The sequence below is a fragment of the Balearica regulorum genome, chromosome 29, assembly GCF_011004875.1.
Source record: "Balearica regulorum gibbericeps isolate bBalReg1 chromosome 29, bBalReg1.pri, whole genome shotgun sequence".
NCBI lineage: Eukaryota > Metazoa > Chordata > Aves > Gruiformes > Gruidae > Balearica > Balearica regulorum.
In genome coordinates, this window is record NC_046212.1 from 693,413 (window position 1) to 712,127 (window position 18,715).

The window sequence follows — 18,715 nt, forward strand, 5'->3', positions numbered from 1 at the left end:
GCCTACGGGGTTGTAACCTCCATTTCCAGAGATTAGCTCTCTGAATTGCTAGCAAACCACACATTCAAGGAGATAAAGGCAAGCAACGGTAATGATTATCCCTCCTCCCAAAGCTAAATGCTTCTGTGCCGCAGCTATGTCCTCCAGCATGCAAGTTCACTATGCCTTCAGAGATGCAAAGTCACGTTTTGATTTCACTGTGGTTCTGCGGTGGATTCCTTCACTTCTTGACCTAAAGCTCCTGTTTTAGGAAACTTTCTTCCATGGCCAGAGGTGTGCCCATCTTTGAAATCCACCTGGGTCACTATCGCCACCCATTGCATGGGACTTGGGAACCTGTGCTGCAAGAAAACCCAGTGCTCATTAACTGGGAAAGAAAGCCAGAAATGGCACAGAGAAATGGGGGGGGGGGGGAATCTTCCTGTGAATCATACATTTTTCATAGCTGTGTCAAAGACACTCCCTGGCCATGCTCTGTTGGAGGATAAAATATGTTGTTAGGTAAATCTGCAACTTTCAGAAGAAATTGCACTGAGTGGGATCTTAGAAATTCATTATTTCACTTAACAGCTACTCTTAACTCCACACTGAGGTGATCCCAAGTGAATCAGGCACCCATCTTCCTCCTCCGCTCAGTGGGGATGCACACAGTGAGGAGATTCATTTGGGGAACTCCAGTGTAATTTCTTGAAGCAACATCCACGCATCGGTGTGTTGCCTTGTTATTCTCTTTGTTCTTGTTATTATGTGGTTGGTTTTTCTCCTTGAATATCCTATGGGGTAATCCGCATGCTGTTTGTGATACCAGGGAGTGTTAAGCACCTGCCTCTCTTGTTCTCCATCCAGAAATGGCTTGCATGTGGAAATCTCAATGACCAAAACCCAGCTTGGTGTTCAAGACATCCTAATAATTGCACACCATGCCTTCCAGCTCCTCCTTGGCTTAATGTAGAGAGTATTTCGTGGTTTTTTTTCTCCCAGGCGTTTTTTGCAAATGCTGTCACTGTGCTGCTCAGCATCGCAAATATCCGTCTGCAGACAGGCAACCTGTCAAAGGACGGACGGGTGGCTTTACTTTCCCTTTAATTACTAAGCATGACAACTGTGGCTTCGTTGTCCTCATTTCAAATAAGGACTGACAAACACCCAAGGCGCACTGTCCCCAAAGCGTCATACCCCCTTTGAGTGACTTCTTTCAAGTTACTCCAAGAGTATATGATAAAGTGAACCAGTTGCTTATGAGATTGCTGCTGGGTTTGGCATAATTGCCAGTTGCTCTGCAGAGGTTTAGCACCTCCTTCCCACCCAAACCCTGCCACGAGCAGAGCAAGCTCATGGTCTCATCTCCAAAGCCGGAGTGTTCAGACCCTGTTTCTCAGTTACACTGAATCCTCTTTCCTTGACTCCAGAACTGAAAGAGCACCTTGAAATGTGAAAGGTTTTTATGCTCTACCCATCCACCTGCCTGCTTTCTTCACATAACACTGTTAATTTAATTTCTGTTGTACAAAATAGCCCATTTCAAGAAAACTAGCAGAGATCCTCTTTAATACACTGTCCTAGGTCAACATCTGGGCTCCTCCAGAGCTGGGGATTGCACTTGTGCAATGGTATTTAGTAGCTGATGCGACTTTCACTTATGGCACGAAGCCTTGATGTCTGCTCTGAGCTCTGTTCAGTGCTGGGGTTTCTGATGGTGCCCGTCTCCCATTGGTTGTCCATTTTCACAGTGATGGAGGTGTTGTAGAGCTTGTGCCTAAAGGTTGCAAAAAAAAAGTTGCAATCCGGAGTGATTCCCCCTCATTTACATCACTTTTGGGGAAATGCAGAACTAATTGTATAATGGGAGTCTTCATCCTGCAGCTAAAATCTGACCTGGAGTGATTCATCACTGAGGAATATACCATGCCTCCTTTAATCCTGAAAAAGGATAAATCCACCTACTGACCTGGACCGTGGCCAACGAGCGCTGGGTATAGACAGAGGATTCCCCACGTAGGTAACACCTGAACCCTGAAGACTATCGGTAGGATTCGTGTTCCCATACAGAACTAGCACACAAGCCCTATATATTGGATACGCAGACAGTCCAGCTCTGAAACTCAATTCTGTCTACACTAAACTGGGCTGTGCTAAAGATGAGGGTGTTTCCAGGAAAAAAAAAAAAAAAAAAAAAAAAAAAAAAAAAAAAAAAACCAAAAACCAACATAACCTGCATTTCCCTGCGGACAGAAAAGGAGGAATTGCCACCTCTTCAAACATACATCTCAGCAATTCCAGCTCCTGCCTCAACAAATCTGCCCTGCCCCATGGCTCTGTCGTGGCACGGCATGCAACATCCAGCTCCTTGGGAGCCGACGCAGGACCAGCCGCATGCAGACACCGAGCAGTTCACACTGAACTAGCCGGTTGGTTTGCATGGCTGGTTTGGGTTTGGGTTCTCTTCGTTTATTCTAAGCAGGCTTGCAGATCGTGTTGTCTGTGGTTAGGAGTTTCCTCGAGCCACCTCAATGGCGCAAGCCTAGAAAAAGTGGAGACAGAAAGTTAAATCTGCTGGACGGTGTGTTTTAAGAGGAGTAGACCTCTTGAAAAGGTTTTTATTGATGTAGAAGAGAAACCCTGAAATCCTGACCAAAGGCAGAAAAAATATCTTGGGAGCAGCCAGGTCAGAATTTACCCAGATGTTCGGTTTGGCCACCAAACAGAAGGTCCAAAATTCACTTTGTTCTAGTTGCAGCTGTGTTGAAGTATCCAAAGAAAACTGATGATTTTCCATTAAAATCATCTTAAAAGGAAAGGAGTTGTATTAAGCAGAGGCGAGAAAAAGCCAGCATGATCCTATATTGCTTGTACCCAAGGAGGTGGAGAATCCTCCACCCACACGCTGAGCCTGGACCACAAGCCCAGAATATCTTGCTCCTACCCTGATCCATCCCTTTTCAAATGAGATCTCTGACTAAAAGCTTCCCCCTCCCTCCCGTTAGTAATATTGACCACATCACAAGAAACAACTTGCTTTTGAATATAATGTGGATTGTGGAGCCGTCTGGCTGCAAGGAATGAGTGTTCATAGGAGGAACTAATTACTGGCTAATTTCTTACCTGTATTTATCCACAATCTGCTTTGTGGCAGAGCTCTTTGGGTATCGTTTATTCCCACCTGCTGTGCGAAGTGCCTATCCGCTTCCTCGGGCTGCAGACGCAGGGCTGAAAACACAGCCTCGGATTTCCCATCTGTGCAGCCACGAGACACCCCACGTGGCTGCCCACCCTGTGTGCTGGTAGTAATAATAGTAATGATTATAGTAAACGGTGTGTTCATTAAAGCAACACATCAGGAAGATGGCTAGACCATCTCATTTGGTCCAGCGGTCAGAAAGGGAAAATAAAACCACTATGCTTTCTGGGTGCTGGGTACATAGCTTGAAAATCGGATATCTGAAGAAAAATTTCTTGCTGTTGCTACTGGTTCAAAGGCTAGATGAGTTTGAAGCTTTTTTATCTCACAAGCGGCAGAAAAGGCAAAAGCAAAGACACATTGTCCAGTGCTAGAGTCTTTAGCTCGGACTCTAGAGCCCGTCTAGTGGAAGACTTTTGAAATATCCCTTATGTTGGGCATGGTTGGATGGGATAGACGTCTTTGAGCTTGCATGGTTTTGTTTGGCTGGTGGAAACTTGTGTCTGGGTTTGACATGAGAAAAACATCATAGTAACTATCACACACACACACCAAGAATAATGAGCAAGTGAAAAAGCTGAAATGACAATCTTTGCTCGGAGAACATTTCCTTGTTTAATGTGCTCCACTCAGGTTAATTACCAGTTTGAATATTTACTGTGAAGTGTGTTCTTTCAGTTGATTGCTGTGGTTGTGCCATTTCTTCTGCCTTGTACTGCAGGGACATGCTGTGGACACGACATTCTTGAGGATGACTTTCTCTCTGTTCCTGTAAGAGTCCCGCCTCTTCCTCCTCTTCCTGCATTCTTGTCTTGGTGTGTTTGGTGCAGAGAGATGCTTTAGGATGAGGTGAGTCACCCTTTCTAGTCTATAAATTAAGTTCAGGGTGAGTAGGTCAGTGTGATAAGGCTGTCTTTTTTGAAGATGAATTTATGGCAGAAGCGTTCCATCCTGGATAGGATGGTTGAAATGGAAAATGATGGTTATAAAGGGTGCTGACGTATTTGCAGGAGATTGCCCGACACAGGAATAAAGTCACCCCTGTCTTCATATTTGCAGCACACCCAGGACATGCTTGTTTCTTGGAGGGGACACCCTCCGAGTTGCCCATCTGTCCCCATGGATGATGGAGGAGACCTGGACCATGCACTTGTTCTAGACGGCTTTGCTTCTTCCCACGTTCTCCTTGCCCATGGTAGGCTTTGGCGTGGAGTGCTTGTATTGGTCAGCCAAAACATCAAAACCAAAATATTTCATAGAATAAAATTACTGGAATGATATTTTTAAATTATTAATATTTTTTACTAAAAGAACAGAATGGAAACCTTTCTCAGTTATCAAAAGGTTTTCTCTGGTTATCTTTAACTGACAGAAAATCCAATTCCCCAACTTAAAACAACTGTTTGTTTAAGATAATTGCTATTAGAAAGAGCAAAAAAAGGTCAAAACAATCCTCAAGATTAAAAAAAATAATATGGGAAGAAAAAATAGCAACGCTTACCAGGAAATGTTCCTGAGCTTGTAATACAAGCTTTAATGAATAGTTTGAAAACCATTTGAGATAAACCTTTTCCTTTTGGTACTGTGACAAAATCTTAAGAGCCCTTTCAGCTCTAGCCATAGAGAAAAAATAAATGCAGCCTACATTTTCCTCTTTGGTTTGCTAAAATTGTAGCTAGGAATATTTGGGTGTTGGCTCAAACATGAGGAGCTGCCCTTGTTTTGAAGAGGTAGTATCATCTTCCTTTCTTCTCTCTATTATTCGGTCCACCAAAAGACAATTATTGTCCCACTGAAATTAGGCAGTCGCCTACTGCTTCCTCGGTTGGGATGGGAGAAGTCACCCTTGCTAACATCAGGAAGCTGTTTGAGAGTCCCGTCTGCAGTTCACCCCTGAAGCACCCCTGAGGCACTACAACCGACAGCACGGGATTGTGTCTTCTCTTATCTGGGGACACCCTGGTGTCCCGACTTGAATGGTCAGGAGGGAAAGCTCTGGAAAACCTAGGGTTTGCTGGGCTTTCACCGCTTCGAGGCTGGGAACGTCATGCAAACCCAGTTCTTGTTTCGCTGGGTCACGGAGGGAGAGCAAGCAAGGGCAAGACCAACTGGTCGAGTCAACCAGCAGCAGCTGGTGAGAACCAACCACACGTCCCAAAGCTGTGGCTTTCTCCCCCTCCTCTTTTTCAAGCAACTGTCTTTTTTAGCAACAGCAAAACCCAAAGAAAAGTGTCCTCTGAAACAAAGCCAAGCCAAGTCATTCTGGCTATGGATTGCGAAGGGATGGCCATGCCTCCTCATAGCCACAAGGAAGACCCAAACTTGGAGCCACAGTGGTTCCTGGACATGCTGCCATCCCATGCACACTGCCGGGCTGTGGCCCAGAGTGACGTCTTGAAACCGCACAGGGAGTCGGTGACGTTCAGGCAATTAACCAGGGCTGCCTAATGGCTCAGCAGTGACTCTAGGCACTGGGCTTGCCTTCTTCCCAAACTCCATTTGCAAGTGGTGAATGCATTAAACTCAGATGCAAAATTACCCACATAGGCAGGCTTCATCTCATCTAATTGTAGCCACTTAAAAATTATATAAACTGCTGAACTGGGTTTCCTCATTTGAGAGAGGGGCTCGGGTGGAGGATTGTCCACCTCACCTAACCACAGTCTGACACGCAGATGGTCAAAGTTAGATGAAACGGTTTCTACTCTTAGCATAGAAATGACATCTCATGCCCTTCCCCAAAGGTGCTTATCTTCTTCCTTGCGTCAGTCTTTAATATTCACTTGTTTTTAGGTTGCAATTAGAATTTTGTCCTGTGCTAGCAGGGAGATTAGTGGTGCCGTGTGACCTGTAATTCTTCATGTGCTGGAGACAGGAAGAAATTCACTGTGATAATAGTGTCTGCGGATCCAGCGGTATATTTGTCTGAGTACATGCAGGCGTCTCGCATGGTGATGTCTCCCTTTGCGCTAATACCCCTGCCCCAGGCTGCCTGCAGAGCCAGGAGAGATCTAATTGATGCATGCAGTAGAGTCTGGTGCTTGATGCATTTCATGCTAAATTAGGCGCCTGAGTTTGGCCAGATGAATCACCCCATGGAAATGTTGCTTTCTTTCCATGAAATGAGCCACCAGCAACCAGCTCACATGTTGAGCTCTACTTGGGAGACTTCAAAACTAAGACAGAGTCGATCCCACCCTGTGATGGCCAAGAGATCTCATTAACTTAATCCCTTTGCTTTTTAAGTCATACGGGGTAAATGTCACACTTAGCCAGCCCTGATGCCACTGAAGCAAAGGGTTTTATGCCTGGAATATGTATGACTCTGGCAGTACGCAGCCCTGATCACAAGCCCGTTGAGCGCAGAGGGTCAGCGTTGGCATCTATCTTCATTCAACCGCTGTGACATGGAAGAATCAAATACGTTGTTGCGAGGTTGCAGCGGTGAATGAAGCTACGGGCTGGCAAAGTTGTTGTAGAGGACATCTTACCGTGCTCAAAACTGTTTTGGGGGTTTCTGATAATCTTTGCCGTCAGTCGTTACTTGGGCTATAAGATATCTTATAGGTGATGGGATATAAGGATGTAAATAAAACAATAAACAGCATCGGACTCTCCCAACATCTGAGTCCCACCATGCTCCAAACTGCCAAAAGACAATCAAAAGATCCGTCTGGTTCTTTCTGCCCCCCATAGACTGAGAAAGAGTACTTCTTCACCCATTTTGTAATTTCTTTAAGTACCATCTGTGGAAAAATTCAGAGAGGAAACACGTACTTTCAATGCAGTTTATTGAAGGCGCAGTGAAAAGCTGGGAAGTTTGAGCAGTCAATGGAAGAAGCTCTGTTCACATGAGTACAAGATGACAACTTAGAAGATTTATGCACCAATAACTTCCCTTGGCATTTGGGGGGGGTAGGGATGGGGGGTGAGCTCTTCTAAAAATCAGCACACTTTGAACTAGCCGCCCCTAACATGCAGAAGCAAATGAAAGTACTACGTATTCATCTGTAAGCAAATTCCACAAAAAGCCTATGGCTGCAGTGTAACTAGCAGGTGCTTTGAAAGTTGAAATTGCCTTATTTAAAATTTAAGCTTGAATTTGCAGCTCAGGGTTTCTTCTTTGACACACACACACACACAAAAAAAGGGGGGGGGGGGAGCGTGCTCTTTGCGGTGCCTCCTGGGAAAGTTAAATCATCACTCTCTTTTCTGAAATGCTTTGGGAGGAGCTGGAAGAAAAAGAGGTGTCTTGTAAGGAAGAACATCGTTAATGAATCTGCTCATTCTGGGAGAAGCCAGAGAGAGAAGGCAGCGCTACAAGCAAACCCTTAAAGCTGTGATAATCTAGACAGTATAAACTCAGAGAAATAATACTGTGTTGAGCACCTGCTGGAGAAGCTTGCTAGATGTGTCTTTGGGGTTGGGGACTCTGAAAACATAACTTGGTGGGGTATATATCTGATGCTAATAAATGTGGGGATAGGCTTGGTGACAAATGTTGCTACTCGTGGGCAGAGAAACTATCCTGCATCATCTCGGTGGTAGGAGCCGCACGGCTAAGCGTTACCCTCCGACGTTGCTGGCTGTGCCACCTCCCCAGCTGGTGGCCCTACGGAACAACGCACGGGTCTCTGACAACCCCGTAGTTCCCCACCACGCCGTTGTTGCACCCCACAACTTCAGGGCTGTTTGCAACGACGACAGGAGAGCCCCCCAGCTGCCTGATGACGCAGCCTTGGTTTCCAAAGCTGACCACCCCACCAGCTTGGCAAGCCCCCATCCTAGCATTCAAGCCCCCGTTTCCCGTGCTGATGACGGTGCGGGCTGGGTACCCCCCGCTCCGGGAGCTGAATCCCCCATTTTTGCAGCTGACCCCTCCGGCTTGGCAGTACACCTCTGGGACACACTGCTTGGCCACTGAGCTAATGACTCTTTTGGGGTGAATCCCAGCGCTCCGGGAGCTGAATCCTCCGTTCTGGGAGCTGTGTCGTCCAGATCGTCTCCCCAGGGAGCCGTAGCCACACGCAGCCGCGTTCGCAGCCAGCATCCCGCAGTCATCGGGGATATTGTAGCCACTGCTGACCACAGCTGCAAGACAGCCCACGGGATTAATTACTTAGAGAGGAAAACTGGAAGACTCTCACAAGGCAAGTTATTTCACGAGAGATAGAACCAACCAAACCTGATTTCCTCTAGATTTGTCCAACTTATCTGAGCCCCTGCTCCTTCCAACTCCTTCCCCATGTCCCAACACATCCCCTCACAGATACTCCCAGTTTCCACGTTGCTCATCTGGCCAGTGGCATATTCTTTCCCAGGTTCAATGCACATCGGTGCGTTGGCTGGTGGGTTCACCAGGACAGCTCGCTGTCGCCTCCAGGAGTAGAAATGGGTTGTGAATTTGACCTTCCCCTCCCTCCATCCAAAAGCTAATTTTTTTGAAATTCAGAGGTATTTGAGATTTCTGAGACTAAACCTTCAGAATCAGCCTGGGCTGACATAGAAAAGGGTGGCAGAGGGAGCTGGGGCAGACAGATAATGCTCCTCCATAAGCTGCCTTTCCTACAATGAGAAACCCTCATGGCTGAAAATCTTCGGGTTACTTACACACGCTCACTGGGTTCCCCACACATATCCTGTTAGGGGAGAGAAAAGAAATGCACGTTATCCTATTAACCAGTTGCATGCACATCTAGAAACCTGATGTTACTCATAACTTCCAGCCATACATCCAGCCCACTTAATCCCTTGTTGTAACACGTCTGACTATCCCTAAGACAGGAACTGTTTTTGCTGGCACAAAGGTGGCCTGTATGGCCTCCAGCCATCTCTCCAGTCCCAGTTTCTGTGAGCCTGGGAGGATCCTGGAGCTGCAAAATTCACTTGGGACCTGGAATCGTCAACAAGGTCTCTGTCACCTACCTGCTCTCTTCACCCTCCAGTAGAGTCTTATATGTTGCAATCTCAATATCCAGTGCCAGTTTGACGTTCAGCAGCTCCTGGTAATCCCGCAGCATGCAAGCCAGCTCATCCTTGGCCTTCTGGAGGGCATTCTGCAGCTCAACGTGCTTCTCCCGGGCATCTTTGAGGGCACAGTCCCCACGCTGCTCAACATCACAAATGGAGGTTTGCAGGCAGGAGACCTGTCAGAGGGGAGGATAACAGTGCAGGTGTCTTCAAGGCTTCATTTCCGAATTCCAGGACATTCTGGTTTTGGATGAATCTGCTTTTCCAATTGCAAGCAGAAGAAAACCACCAGCATCCCTTCTCATCCACTTTTCAACTATACACTTTCCAACTACAGCCTAGAGGAGGTCTTAAGTCCACTAAAGGCCAAGGCATCCTCTTCCCCCATATCTGCGCTGTCCTCCAAGACATTTCCCTTTCTGGAAACATCACCTCTGGGCCTCTCCTACCTGCTTCTTCACGTTCTCCAGTTCACACTGCAGCTTCTGTATCATCCGGGTTAGCTCTGAAATCTCACACTTGTTGCTTTGCAGGTCATCGCAATACTTGCCTCTCTTATCCTGAAGCTCCTGAAACTGGAACCAAAAACCAAGACAACTGTTATTTTTGACCTGCAGCCTGTTAAGTTGCGAGGTGGACACCCAGGTTGCTTCTTACTCACCCTGGTTTGGTAGAAAGCATCAACTTCTTCTTTGCTCTTCTGAGCTATTTCTTGGTACCAGCATTCAACATTCTTGATGATGCTTTCCATGTCCAGGTCTCGGTTGTTGTCCATTTTCACGATGACCGAAGTGTCGCATAGCTGGCGATCTACCTGAGCTCGTTCCTACAGGTTGGGGAATGGCTTAGTCAGCCGTTAGCAATTGTCAGACTTTGTAGTGAAGGAAGGGCTGGGACAAAGAGCCACACTGCTCAGCTGATGGATGGAACAAGTCAAGAAATCCCTGAGGTTGGCTCAGCAGAAAATCCTTCCTGCTGGATGAGTTGCCACATGTCAGCTGCTGACCTACATGCTGACCTGCAGCAATTCTGTCCACATCAAGGGCAAGGAACTTGAGTGACTTAACCCTTGGTATCCTGTCATCTTCAGCTGCTTTACTGATGTTAATGACAGGATTAAGCTGGGAGTTTCTTTAGCTCTAATCAGACAACTGCAATCTGGAGTAACTAGACAGACGCATCTCTTTTCTCCGGGGTATAGTTAGGACATGGCCAATTCATACCTGGAGCTGCATTAAGACAGGGGGAACCACCCTATTTCCAGCATAGTCATGTTAATATCATATCAACCTTGTACTTCCATGCTTTCAATTATTCAGGGCTTGGGATGAGACACGTCCAAGAGGGGTTTCAAGCTGTAGAAATTTGGAGCACCTGAAGGATGAGACAGCACCACCAAATTCCTGGGATGGACCAGAAAAACTCACCTCCTCAAACACACATTTCAACAACTCCAACTGCCTTCTTAACAGATCCACCTTCACCTCCAGCTCTTCCTTGTTCAGAAAGATACAGTCTGCATCCTGAAAGAGAGGGGACACATTGCAGCCCAATCTCGCTGAAAACATTGGAGAAACACACAGAAGACAGAGGCAGCACCAATAAATCAGAAACATGTTTCAACAAGATTTCAAGAGCAGAAAGGTGTGAGAGGATGAGTCAAGATGCCCTGGTGTCTCCTAAAGGAAAACAAAACCATTCCAACGTGACTTACAGGGATTAGTTTATTTATTACTTGGGACCTAGCTACAAATTCAGAATTGACTAATGAGTATTTACACATAATTTTTTAATATTGTTCAAATGATTTCTGCTTTTCTGATGTCCAAGTATAAAGGATGTGGAGAGACTGCCAAAAAATAACGAGCGTCTTAGACACCCGGTATTCCAATGTGACCTCTCCTACTCTGTCCCCTTTCCACAATTACACCCTCCCATTACACTTCAAGAATGTGCTTGAGGTAACAAAAGTATTGCTGTAGTGAGGATGATGTAAGCTTTGAGGATACATTATTTTAACTTTCTACTTGCATTTGCTTCTTTTTCTGGTCCTGTGCCTCTTTACAGGTGTCCCTCCTTCTGCTCATTATAACACTGGGCATTTGCAAATAATGCCAGCCAAGCATTACACCCAATAGAGGTATAATGATTCGTGTAGTTGGAGCTTCTCACCTTTTTGAGTGCCACAAACTCGTTCTCCACAGTTGTACGCCTGTTGATTTCCTCTTCGTATCTGTTTGAAAAGGAAAAGAAAAGGGCTGAGCCAAGCAATACTATCAGACATACAGACTTTAACCATCAGGTATAAATAACAGCCTTTGCTTGCTCAGAAACTGCCATCAGGCACTGTAAGATCAGTGTCTGGAGACCAACCATTAGACCATCCCAAGATCAGAAGCTTCTTCATGAGCAATAACATTAACAATGCAAAGAGTTTGCAAGTGAGACAGAAGAATGTGACATCCCCAAAGGGGATGTGCCACATGTCTGGGAGATGTTGTCTGAGATGAACCAGAGGAGAAGTGAAATGCCAACAGCTAGAGGACACCTGAAGGTCCTTACTTGCACTTGAACTCCTCCACCAGCTGGCTTGTGGCACACTCTTCGCTGCCCAGTTTTTGCTTTTCACATAGCAAGCAGTCCAGGCGCTTCCGCAGGTCGCAGATGTAATTCTCAAAGTACAGTTCAAGGTTTTTCCCTTTCTTTGGTAGGACGTATTGCTGCAGGAGGCCCCACTTGGTCTCCAGCACTTTGTTCTGCTGCTCCAGGAAGCGGACCTGCAGGCCAAAAAATAGCAGTTCTTCAAATAAAGAGATGAGTGCAATAAGTCGACATCTGGTTTAACTGTCTGCTCTCACTGTGAAACTGCAAGTATAAGAACAGGATTTTCGGGAAGTGAGAGGTGATATGCCACGACGATCATAAAATTGTTTAGAAATCTAAGTGTCAGGTGTCTAAATCTGCCTTTCTCACCAATGAATAGAAATAAAGCTCCTCTGGATGGTGCCTCTGATGTATTTTAGGGTGAGATTGAGTCCCCAGAGGGTGGACCCTGTTTGTCTCTCTTTTTTCTACAAAGGGATCCTAAGGTGACAGCTCAGAATTAGTTACTTAAGATTTAGGTGCCTGAATCAAGATTAACCTCCTTTGCCTTCAGGAATGTTTTTGGAAAAGTCACTGTATTTAAAGACAAAGAGGGGAAAAGGATCTAATACAGGACAGAAAGATGAGTCCGTCAGGGCTGTAACTTCTAGCTGAGCTAGAATAAGGCTGCAAGGAGAAACCCAGCCTTGAACTGAGGCCGTCCAGAGAGGAGACACCTGCAAGAAAGTCCATGGCCACAATAGAAACACCATCAAATACTGGGAGCGGTATGTGGCTGCAATGAGCCCTTCCCCAGCACCGAAGATCATGGCTCTGTGGGAATGTGGACCCTTGCAAGGACCCAGCTCAATGATTCCTGGCACGAGCTGGACTGGGGTGTTGGAGGAGGTTGGTTGTGTTTTATTTTTCTCAAAGAAAGAGGTGCGAGAACGGAGCAGGTTTGCACTCACCTTGTCGATGAAGCAGGCAAATTGGGTGTTAAGGGTCTTGATCTGTTCCTTCTCCTGACAGCGTATTTCATGTTCCAGTGGGTCGACACCAACACAGAGGGGCTTCAGAAGGCGTTCATCGATGCAGATACCTTGGATGCCATCAGCCTTGCGATCGGGGTAACCTCTCACAATACTAAATCCCCTGGGGCCACAAAGGCCAACCCTTCCTCCAACATTACCGTAACCTACGCCTCCGAAGCCAAACTCTCCAAAACATCCAGTACCGCAGACCCCGTTCACGTAGGAAATTCTTCTGTTTCCACCCAGGTTGCAGACGCTCCTGCTGCTATAGGCACCAGCTCCGCATCGAACAGGTTGGCAGGCAGAGGCGGCGTAGCTTCGACCACAAATCTCTGAAGCTGAACTGAAGCCTCTTCGTCCCAGGACAGATCTCACCGTAGGTGCCTGTCTGCTCATCGTGGCTTATTTGAAGGTTGAGTATGAAAGTTAAGGGGAAGCTCTTCTGCAGGAGAGGAACAGAGATCCCGCTGAAGTGACACAGTGATGCTACCCCTTATATACATTTGGGAAGCTGGCCTTGATAGGATCAGGACATTAATTTAAAGCGCTTAAGGGTTTGGTTTGCCTGGCAGCAATAAATGCTCCTCAAAATGCAAAACAGCCCAGCAAATACTAACTACTGAGGAAATAAAAAGGAATCTAAAAGTGCTCTGTTTGCAAGTTGGCTTAGAATATATTACGGTTTGAAGTGTTCCCCTAACTTACGTTAATTATAGTTTAGCAAACATTTTTGAAGAAACTCTTTGTGATTTGTTTGCAGTGTGTCGTTTGGGGTTTTGTGTCTCATGGGGTTTTGTGTATGATGGCATGTTTTGCAGACTTGCATTTTGTGGGGGTAATTTCACAATCTCTCCTTTTTTCTCTCACCAGGCTTGTTTTGGGTACGGAAAAGTAACCAAAAAAAAGAAGTCAACCATGGAAAAACACTGTCGAAGTCGTGTTGTGATGGATGGATCATTTCAGTGCATAAAACTCCAGCAGATTCACTGAGTTATGGGCCTGGATTCATACACAAGGACTCAAAATGCCCCCAAAAAACATTCCCATGCAGCATTTCTCACTGACCTTCTCTTACCACATGAAACACCACCAAAACAGAGCAGGTTGCAACCAGGAACTGAGGCGTATTTCAATTTTCTTACTGGGTTTATGTTCCGTGCAGTCAGTGACATTTTCACCTGAGTAATGCTGTAAATTCTTAACCTGAAGTCCATTTGACACAGTTAAATCTTTGGCCCTCTCTATATTGGAGCTTCTACCAAACTGGATGTTGGAGATCTTTTTGATTCATCTTCTGGTAGTCTCTACAGGGAACAAAAAAAGGAACAGTAGCACATTTCAGCCTGGTGAGATCCACCTCAAGAAGCAACAGCCAAAAGTTGGGTGACTTTGCCAGACACGTCCTTGACACTCAATGGAGATACATCTCCAAGAGAGAAACAGCCTCTGGGTCCATGCTTAGGGGAACTGGGGTGATTCATTCTCTGCAGGCACCGGTCTTTCTCCATCAACAGAGGAAGTCTTAATGAGTAGATTAGTCTGGACACCAGAGATGGCTTCGACTCACATTGGCAAGGTGAATCTCTCTCTCTCCTAATCACCAGCCCAAGGAGGTGAGACAGTGACCCTATCTGCCAACCATCTCGGGGCCTTCTCCAAACTGACATTTGGAAAGTCAAAACAATAGGGCACTTCTGGTTCTTTGAGAGTAAAGTGTTTGGGAGAAAAACAGACGTTATAGTGCAAACAAATAAATGCCCTCAGCCCTTCCTAACTGAAGGGGAGCGACACTTGGAGAAGTCTGCATGTTGTACATACAACATGACAGTATCTGGAGACACCCAGTAGCAGTGTTCCCTCATCCTCATTAACCCCCTCCAAAAACATTTTCCAAGAGTTAGGATCAGGCGGTGCAAATCATGAAAACAGTGCTAAACCTCCTTAAAACATTAAACCTTCTAATATCATGTCTTCCTGAAAAGCAGACATGCACACCGAAACCATAGGACGTGACTACAGCACCAAGATTCACAAGGCTATTAATTGAACGTGTAATTGCAACTTATGTGAGTTTGAGGGGCTGGTGGTATAAATTAGTTGTGTAAACTGATACTTTTGCCCTCTACAAGTGGGATAACTCAACATATTTATGGCATGACTTTCAGATTACACCTTTGTTTATAGTATTTTAGGCTCACAGTTCATACTGGGTTGCCAATGCAATTGGCAATATCAGTTAAAACAAATATTAGTTTGAGCTAAAGTCTGTAACTTCCCGGATCCTTCAAGTTCCAAACAAAGATTTATCAGAAGCAAAATGCATATTTGAATCCAAAGAAGAATACAAAAGCCAATTGTTACGAGCTCCATGGACCAGAAGTCAGACTGAAGGCTGGTGTGCCGCTGCTCCCTTTCCACACCCCATTATACACGTCGCCTGTGTGGGATACACCTGGAACATAGCACAGATGGCAATTAAACGTCTGCAAACCAACCGTGCTGCAGCAGCCCCAGTTCCAAAACGCCTCACCAGAGCCACTGGCTTCCTGATAGGAAAGAGGTTTTGGGCATAAATTGTCCAGTATTGGGTAAAATTTCTGTGTTAGCCAAATCCCTGTTGTTGCTCCTGAATCCCAGTGAGAAGGCAGCTATGCAGAAGGTTCGCTTAATGTCTTTTAGGTCTTTCCAAGCAACGACGAGTGTTTCACCTGTTGGTACACAGGACCTCAAGATTCGACAATTTGTTATCGTGAGTATGGACATGGGAAATGGGAGAGTACTCTGAAGCAAAAGTTGCATCTTTTTGACTCAAAAAAAAAAAAAGGAGGGGAAGGACTGAGGAAGCAAAAAAGGAAAATATTTTGATGAGGGGTTGGATGAGTCATTTTGACAACTTGCAATCTCTCCCTTTGTCAGCGTTCTTCTACCTGAATGCGCTGCTGAAAATGGAATTCATTATAAGAACATGTGAAGTTCAGTAATTTGTTTGTTGCCTTTGGAGATGAATCCGAACTTGCTCTTCAAATATGTTTTATGCGATAGTCTCAAAGAGCTGTGCTCCATATCTGTAATTATCCGCAGTCATAGAAAACTCGTTGCATTCAGATAGGACAATGGCAATAACCTGCCTGTCCTAACACCATTGGATAGATGTAAGATTGGGTCGTAACATGTATTTTTATACACATGGTTTCTTGGACTGTATAGACTCTTGTCCAGGTCATTCATGAGATGTTAAAGAACTGATTTTATTAGCGCAGCCTCATTCCCTTGTATCTTAAAGCCACAGTTGTCCAAGGGAATTCGGTCTGGTAATGTATTTTTTCCTCTCATTAGCCTACATCTGCTCTATGTTAGAAGTCGAGGCTGGAATTTTCAAAGGATGTTCTTCATAAAATTCATCAAACACTGGGCCTGGGTGCACCTTCCTCCCTACTTGAGCCATCAAACTAGCCATGTATTCTAATTTCATCTTTGAGACTCCCTCTATGGCTAATGGAAAGAGATAGGCATCTCCAGACGGTGATTCATCGCATCCTAAAATAGGCAGCTAAGGCAGGTGGGAGGAATCCACCTCTGGAGCTACTTACCTCTCTTCTTATTGACTACCAGAGGCAGTCTAGACAACCAGACAACTAGACCAGGCGCCCCACTTCTGGATGGTTAAAGTTGGGTGAAATCAGTCCCACCCTTTGGGCGCCAAATTTCTTTAGTACCTTTGAAGTCTTAATGAGAGTACACAACATCACACGCTCTCCAGATCTGCTCGGTTCCTGATGTATGCGTATAGCATATCTCCGTGCGGTGATTAGCGCCTGTAAAGCTGAGGCTTGCAACAAAGCAAAGGATTGTTTTGATCTTTTTCATGTTGATGTCTTCCTCCCACAGAACTGCACAGTGGAAATGAATGTGGGATGTATGGGAATCCGGGCCCCTGAATGGGATGGAATCACACTGCCTGTTAAAGCAAAAAGGTTAGAAAAGGGGAAAAAAAATATTGCAGCTGTTATTAGGTTGCAGCAACCTCCTTATGAATCTACAGGAGCTCTTATCCCTTCCCGTTGAAGCTGTTTTCTTGGGCAGAAGGGCTTCTCCGAGCCGTACAGAAGGAAGAAATTGCCCATGGAAGGTGGGTCAAGTTCTCCTGGGAAGCGTATTCAGCCGGGAGGAGATAAGCTCTGCCTTTTGTTATGCTAAAGCCCTAGTGCCCAAGCCCATGTTTGATTTGGTTTGTGCAGAATTTCTGATGGGACGCCCGGCTGATTCATGAAGCGCTGATGTTCAGAGAGGCTGGTCACAGGTTTAAAGTAAAGCTTTTGTTAAATTAACTTATCAGATCTTGAAATGGTGAGTTTGGAGGTGAGAAAGCAACCCTAATTCTGTGTCATTTCCCTGACTTACTCTTCTCTTGCATAAAAACTGACAGGATCGTCTATTTTCAATGGGAACAGCATAACCTTCATGAGATACTTAAACCCCTCTTAATGAATATTTATTGCTGCTGAATTGTTCTTTTCTTGTCAAATCTTTCTTGTGGTTTTCTTCATTAAAGATTGTGCCTATTTTCTTTTGTGGTCCTCACATTTGATTGGGAAATAGCTTCCTATCACATGAGAATTATGGGGGGAGAGAAATCTCTTCCAGTTCTGAATCACAATAATTACTTTGGATAGGAAAGACCTTCTCGCTGGACTCCTCCTTTTGTAAAACACATATCTGTAACTTGTCTCCATATGGTTCGTTTCCTTGTTCTGCTGGTTGGCTTTCATCAGTTTAATCGCAAAACACTTTAGTCCTTTGTTGTTGATTTATGCTACTAATTTGTTGGTTTTTTTAATCTGCTCAAATGTACAATAAAATATCTCCCTTTGATCTGTTTTGAAATCCTAAACTGGTAGTCATAGGATTTCTAAAATGATGCTGAAGAAAAGCAACCAAGCACATTCTTGAGGGTTTTCTCCCTATAATGACCCTGTTGCAGCAGATTTTGAAGAGATATAAAATGTGTTTTGTCGTCATGCCTCTGTGGTAGACATGCTATAAAAATACAGAGAGACTGAGATGACTTCTCTATGAATCTTGAAACACCCATTGAACAGCATTGGTTAGAAGCCAAATTTGGTGCAAATCAGTATAAATAAGCCGATTTTAAAAGGCTTCCATAATTTACACCAACCAAAGACTGGATCTACATGACACTCTCTGGGCAGCCCTGCCACCTCTGCATAATTGGTAATACATTATAATCAGCAGATATGTCTTGCCCGATTTAGGAATAGGGCATTTCTGTATTCCTGACAAACACGAAAAACCAAGTAGCAGCACATTTGTTCTCCATGCATTTTATTGGAAAAAGAGAAAAAGTTTAAAGCTCTTGAGTCATCAAGACAGAAGTGAGGGCGCTGTAATTTATGCATATGTCAGGACACTAAGCAAGGAAGCTAATAGGAGTACAAGCGACGTAATTACTCTTTGCTGACTACAGAAGGTGAAATTTATTTTTTTAATTGAGATTTTCTTTATGACTTGCCTGCCTGCATATGGATGACCAAACTGCTCCAAGACAGCAAACAAAGAACATGACTGGAGCCCTGCCCCCTCCTCTCCATGACCCCGTGTGTCTCACCACTACAACTCCACTGACTTCCCTAAAATTACATCAGCTAGACGTTGATGAAACGGTGAGTCCTAGAGAGCTCATTTCCAGAAACACTTCCCAGAGCACTCTAGGGAAAGGATTCTGAATTAAGTATCATAACTTGTTTCATAGATAGCAAAGGCTTAATCAGGAAGAAAAAAAAAAAAAAAGAGTGGTGGGAAGCAGGAATTGAGTGATAATAAGTGCCCCAACACAACCACCAGCCCTTTAAAGAAACAGCAGAAATCAAAAGGAGTGTCGTTTTTTTGATGTGATCCCAGTTGGAGTTTCTCTGATGTGGTTTCATGATGC

General features: G+C 45.0%; 1 protein-coding gene across 1 annotated transcript; it reads right to left on the reverse strand.

Moving 5' to 3' along the window:
- Nucleotides 1-7,790: 7,790 nt before the first annotated feature.
- On the reverse strand, nt 7,791-13,161 carry LOC104634504 (keratin, type II cytoskeletal 4). The gene is made up of 9 exons (XM_010301043.2): nt 12,703-13,161; nt 11,711-11,925; nt 11,321-11,381; nt 10,576-10,671; nt 9,810-9,974; nt 9,598-9,723; nt 9,104-9,324; nt 8,789-8,817; nt 7,791-8,269 (listed from the first exon to the last, which is right to left on the reverse strand). Exons 1-9 carry the CDS (start codon nt 13,159-13,161, stop codon nt 7,791-7,793), a joined length of 1,851 nt encoding a protein of 616 aa, XP_010299345.1.
- Between the last annotated feature and the right edge of the window lie 5,554 nt (nt 13,162-18,715).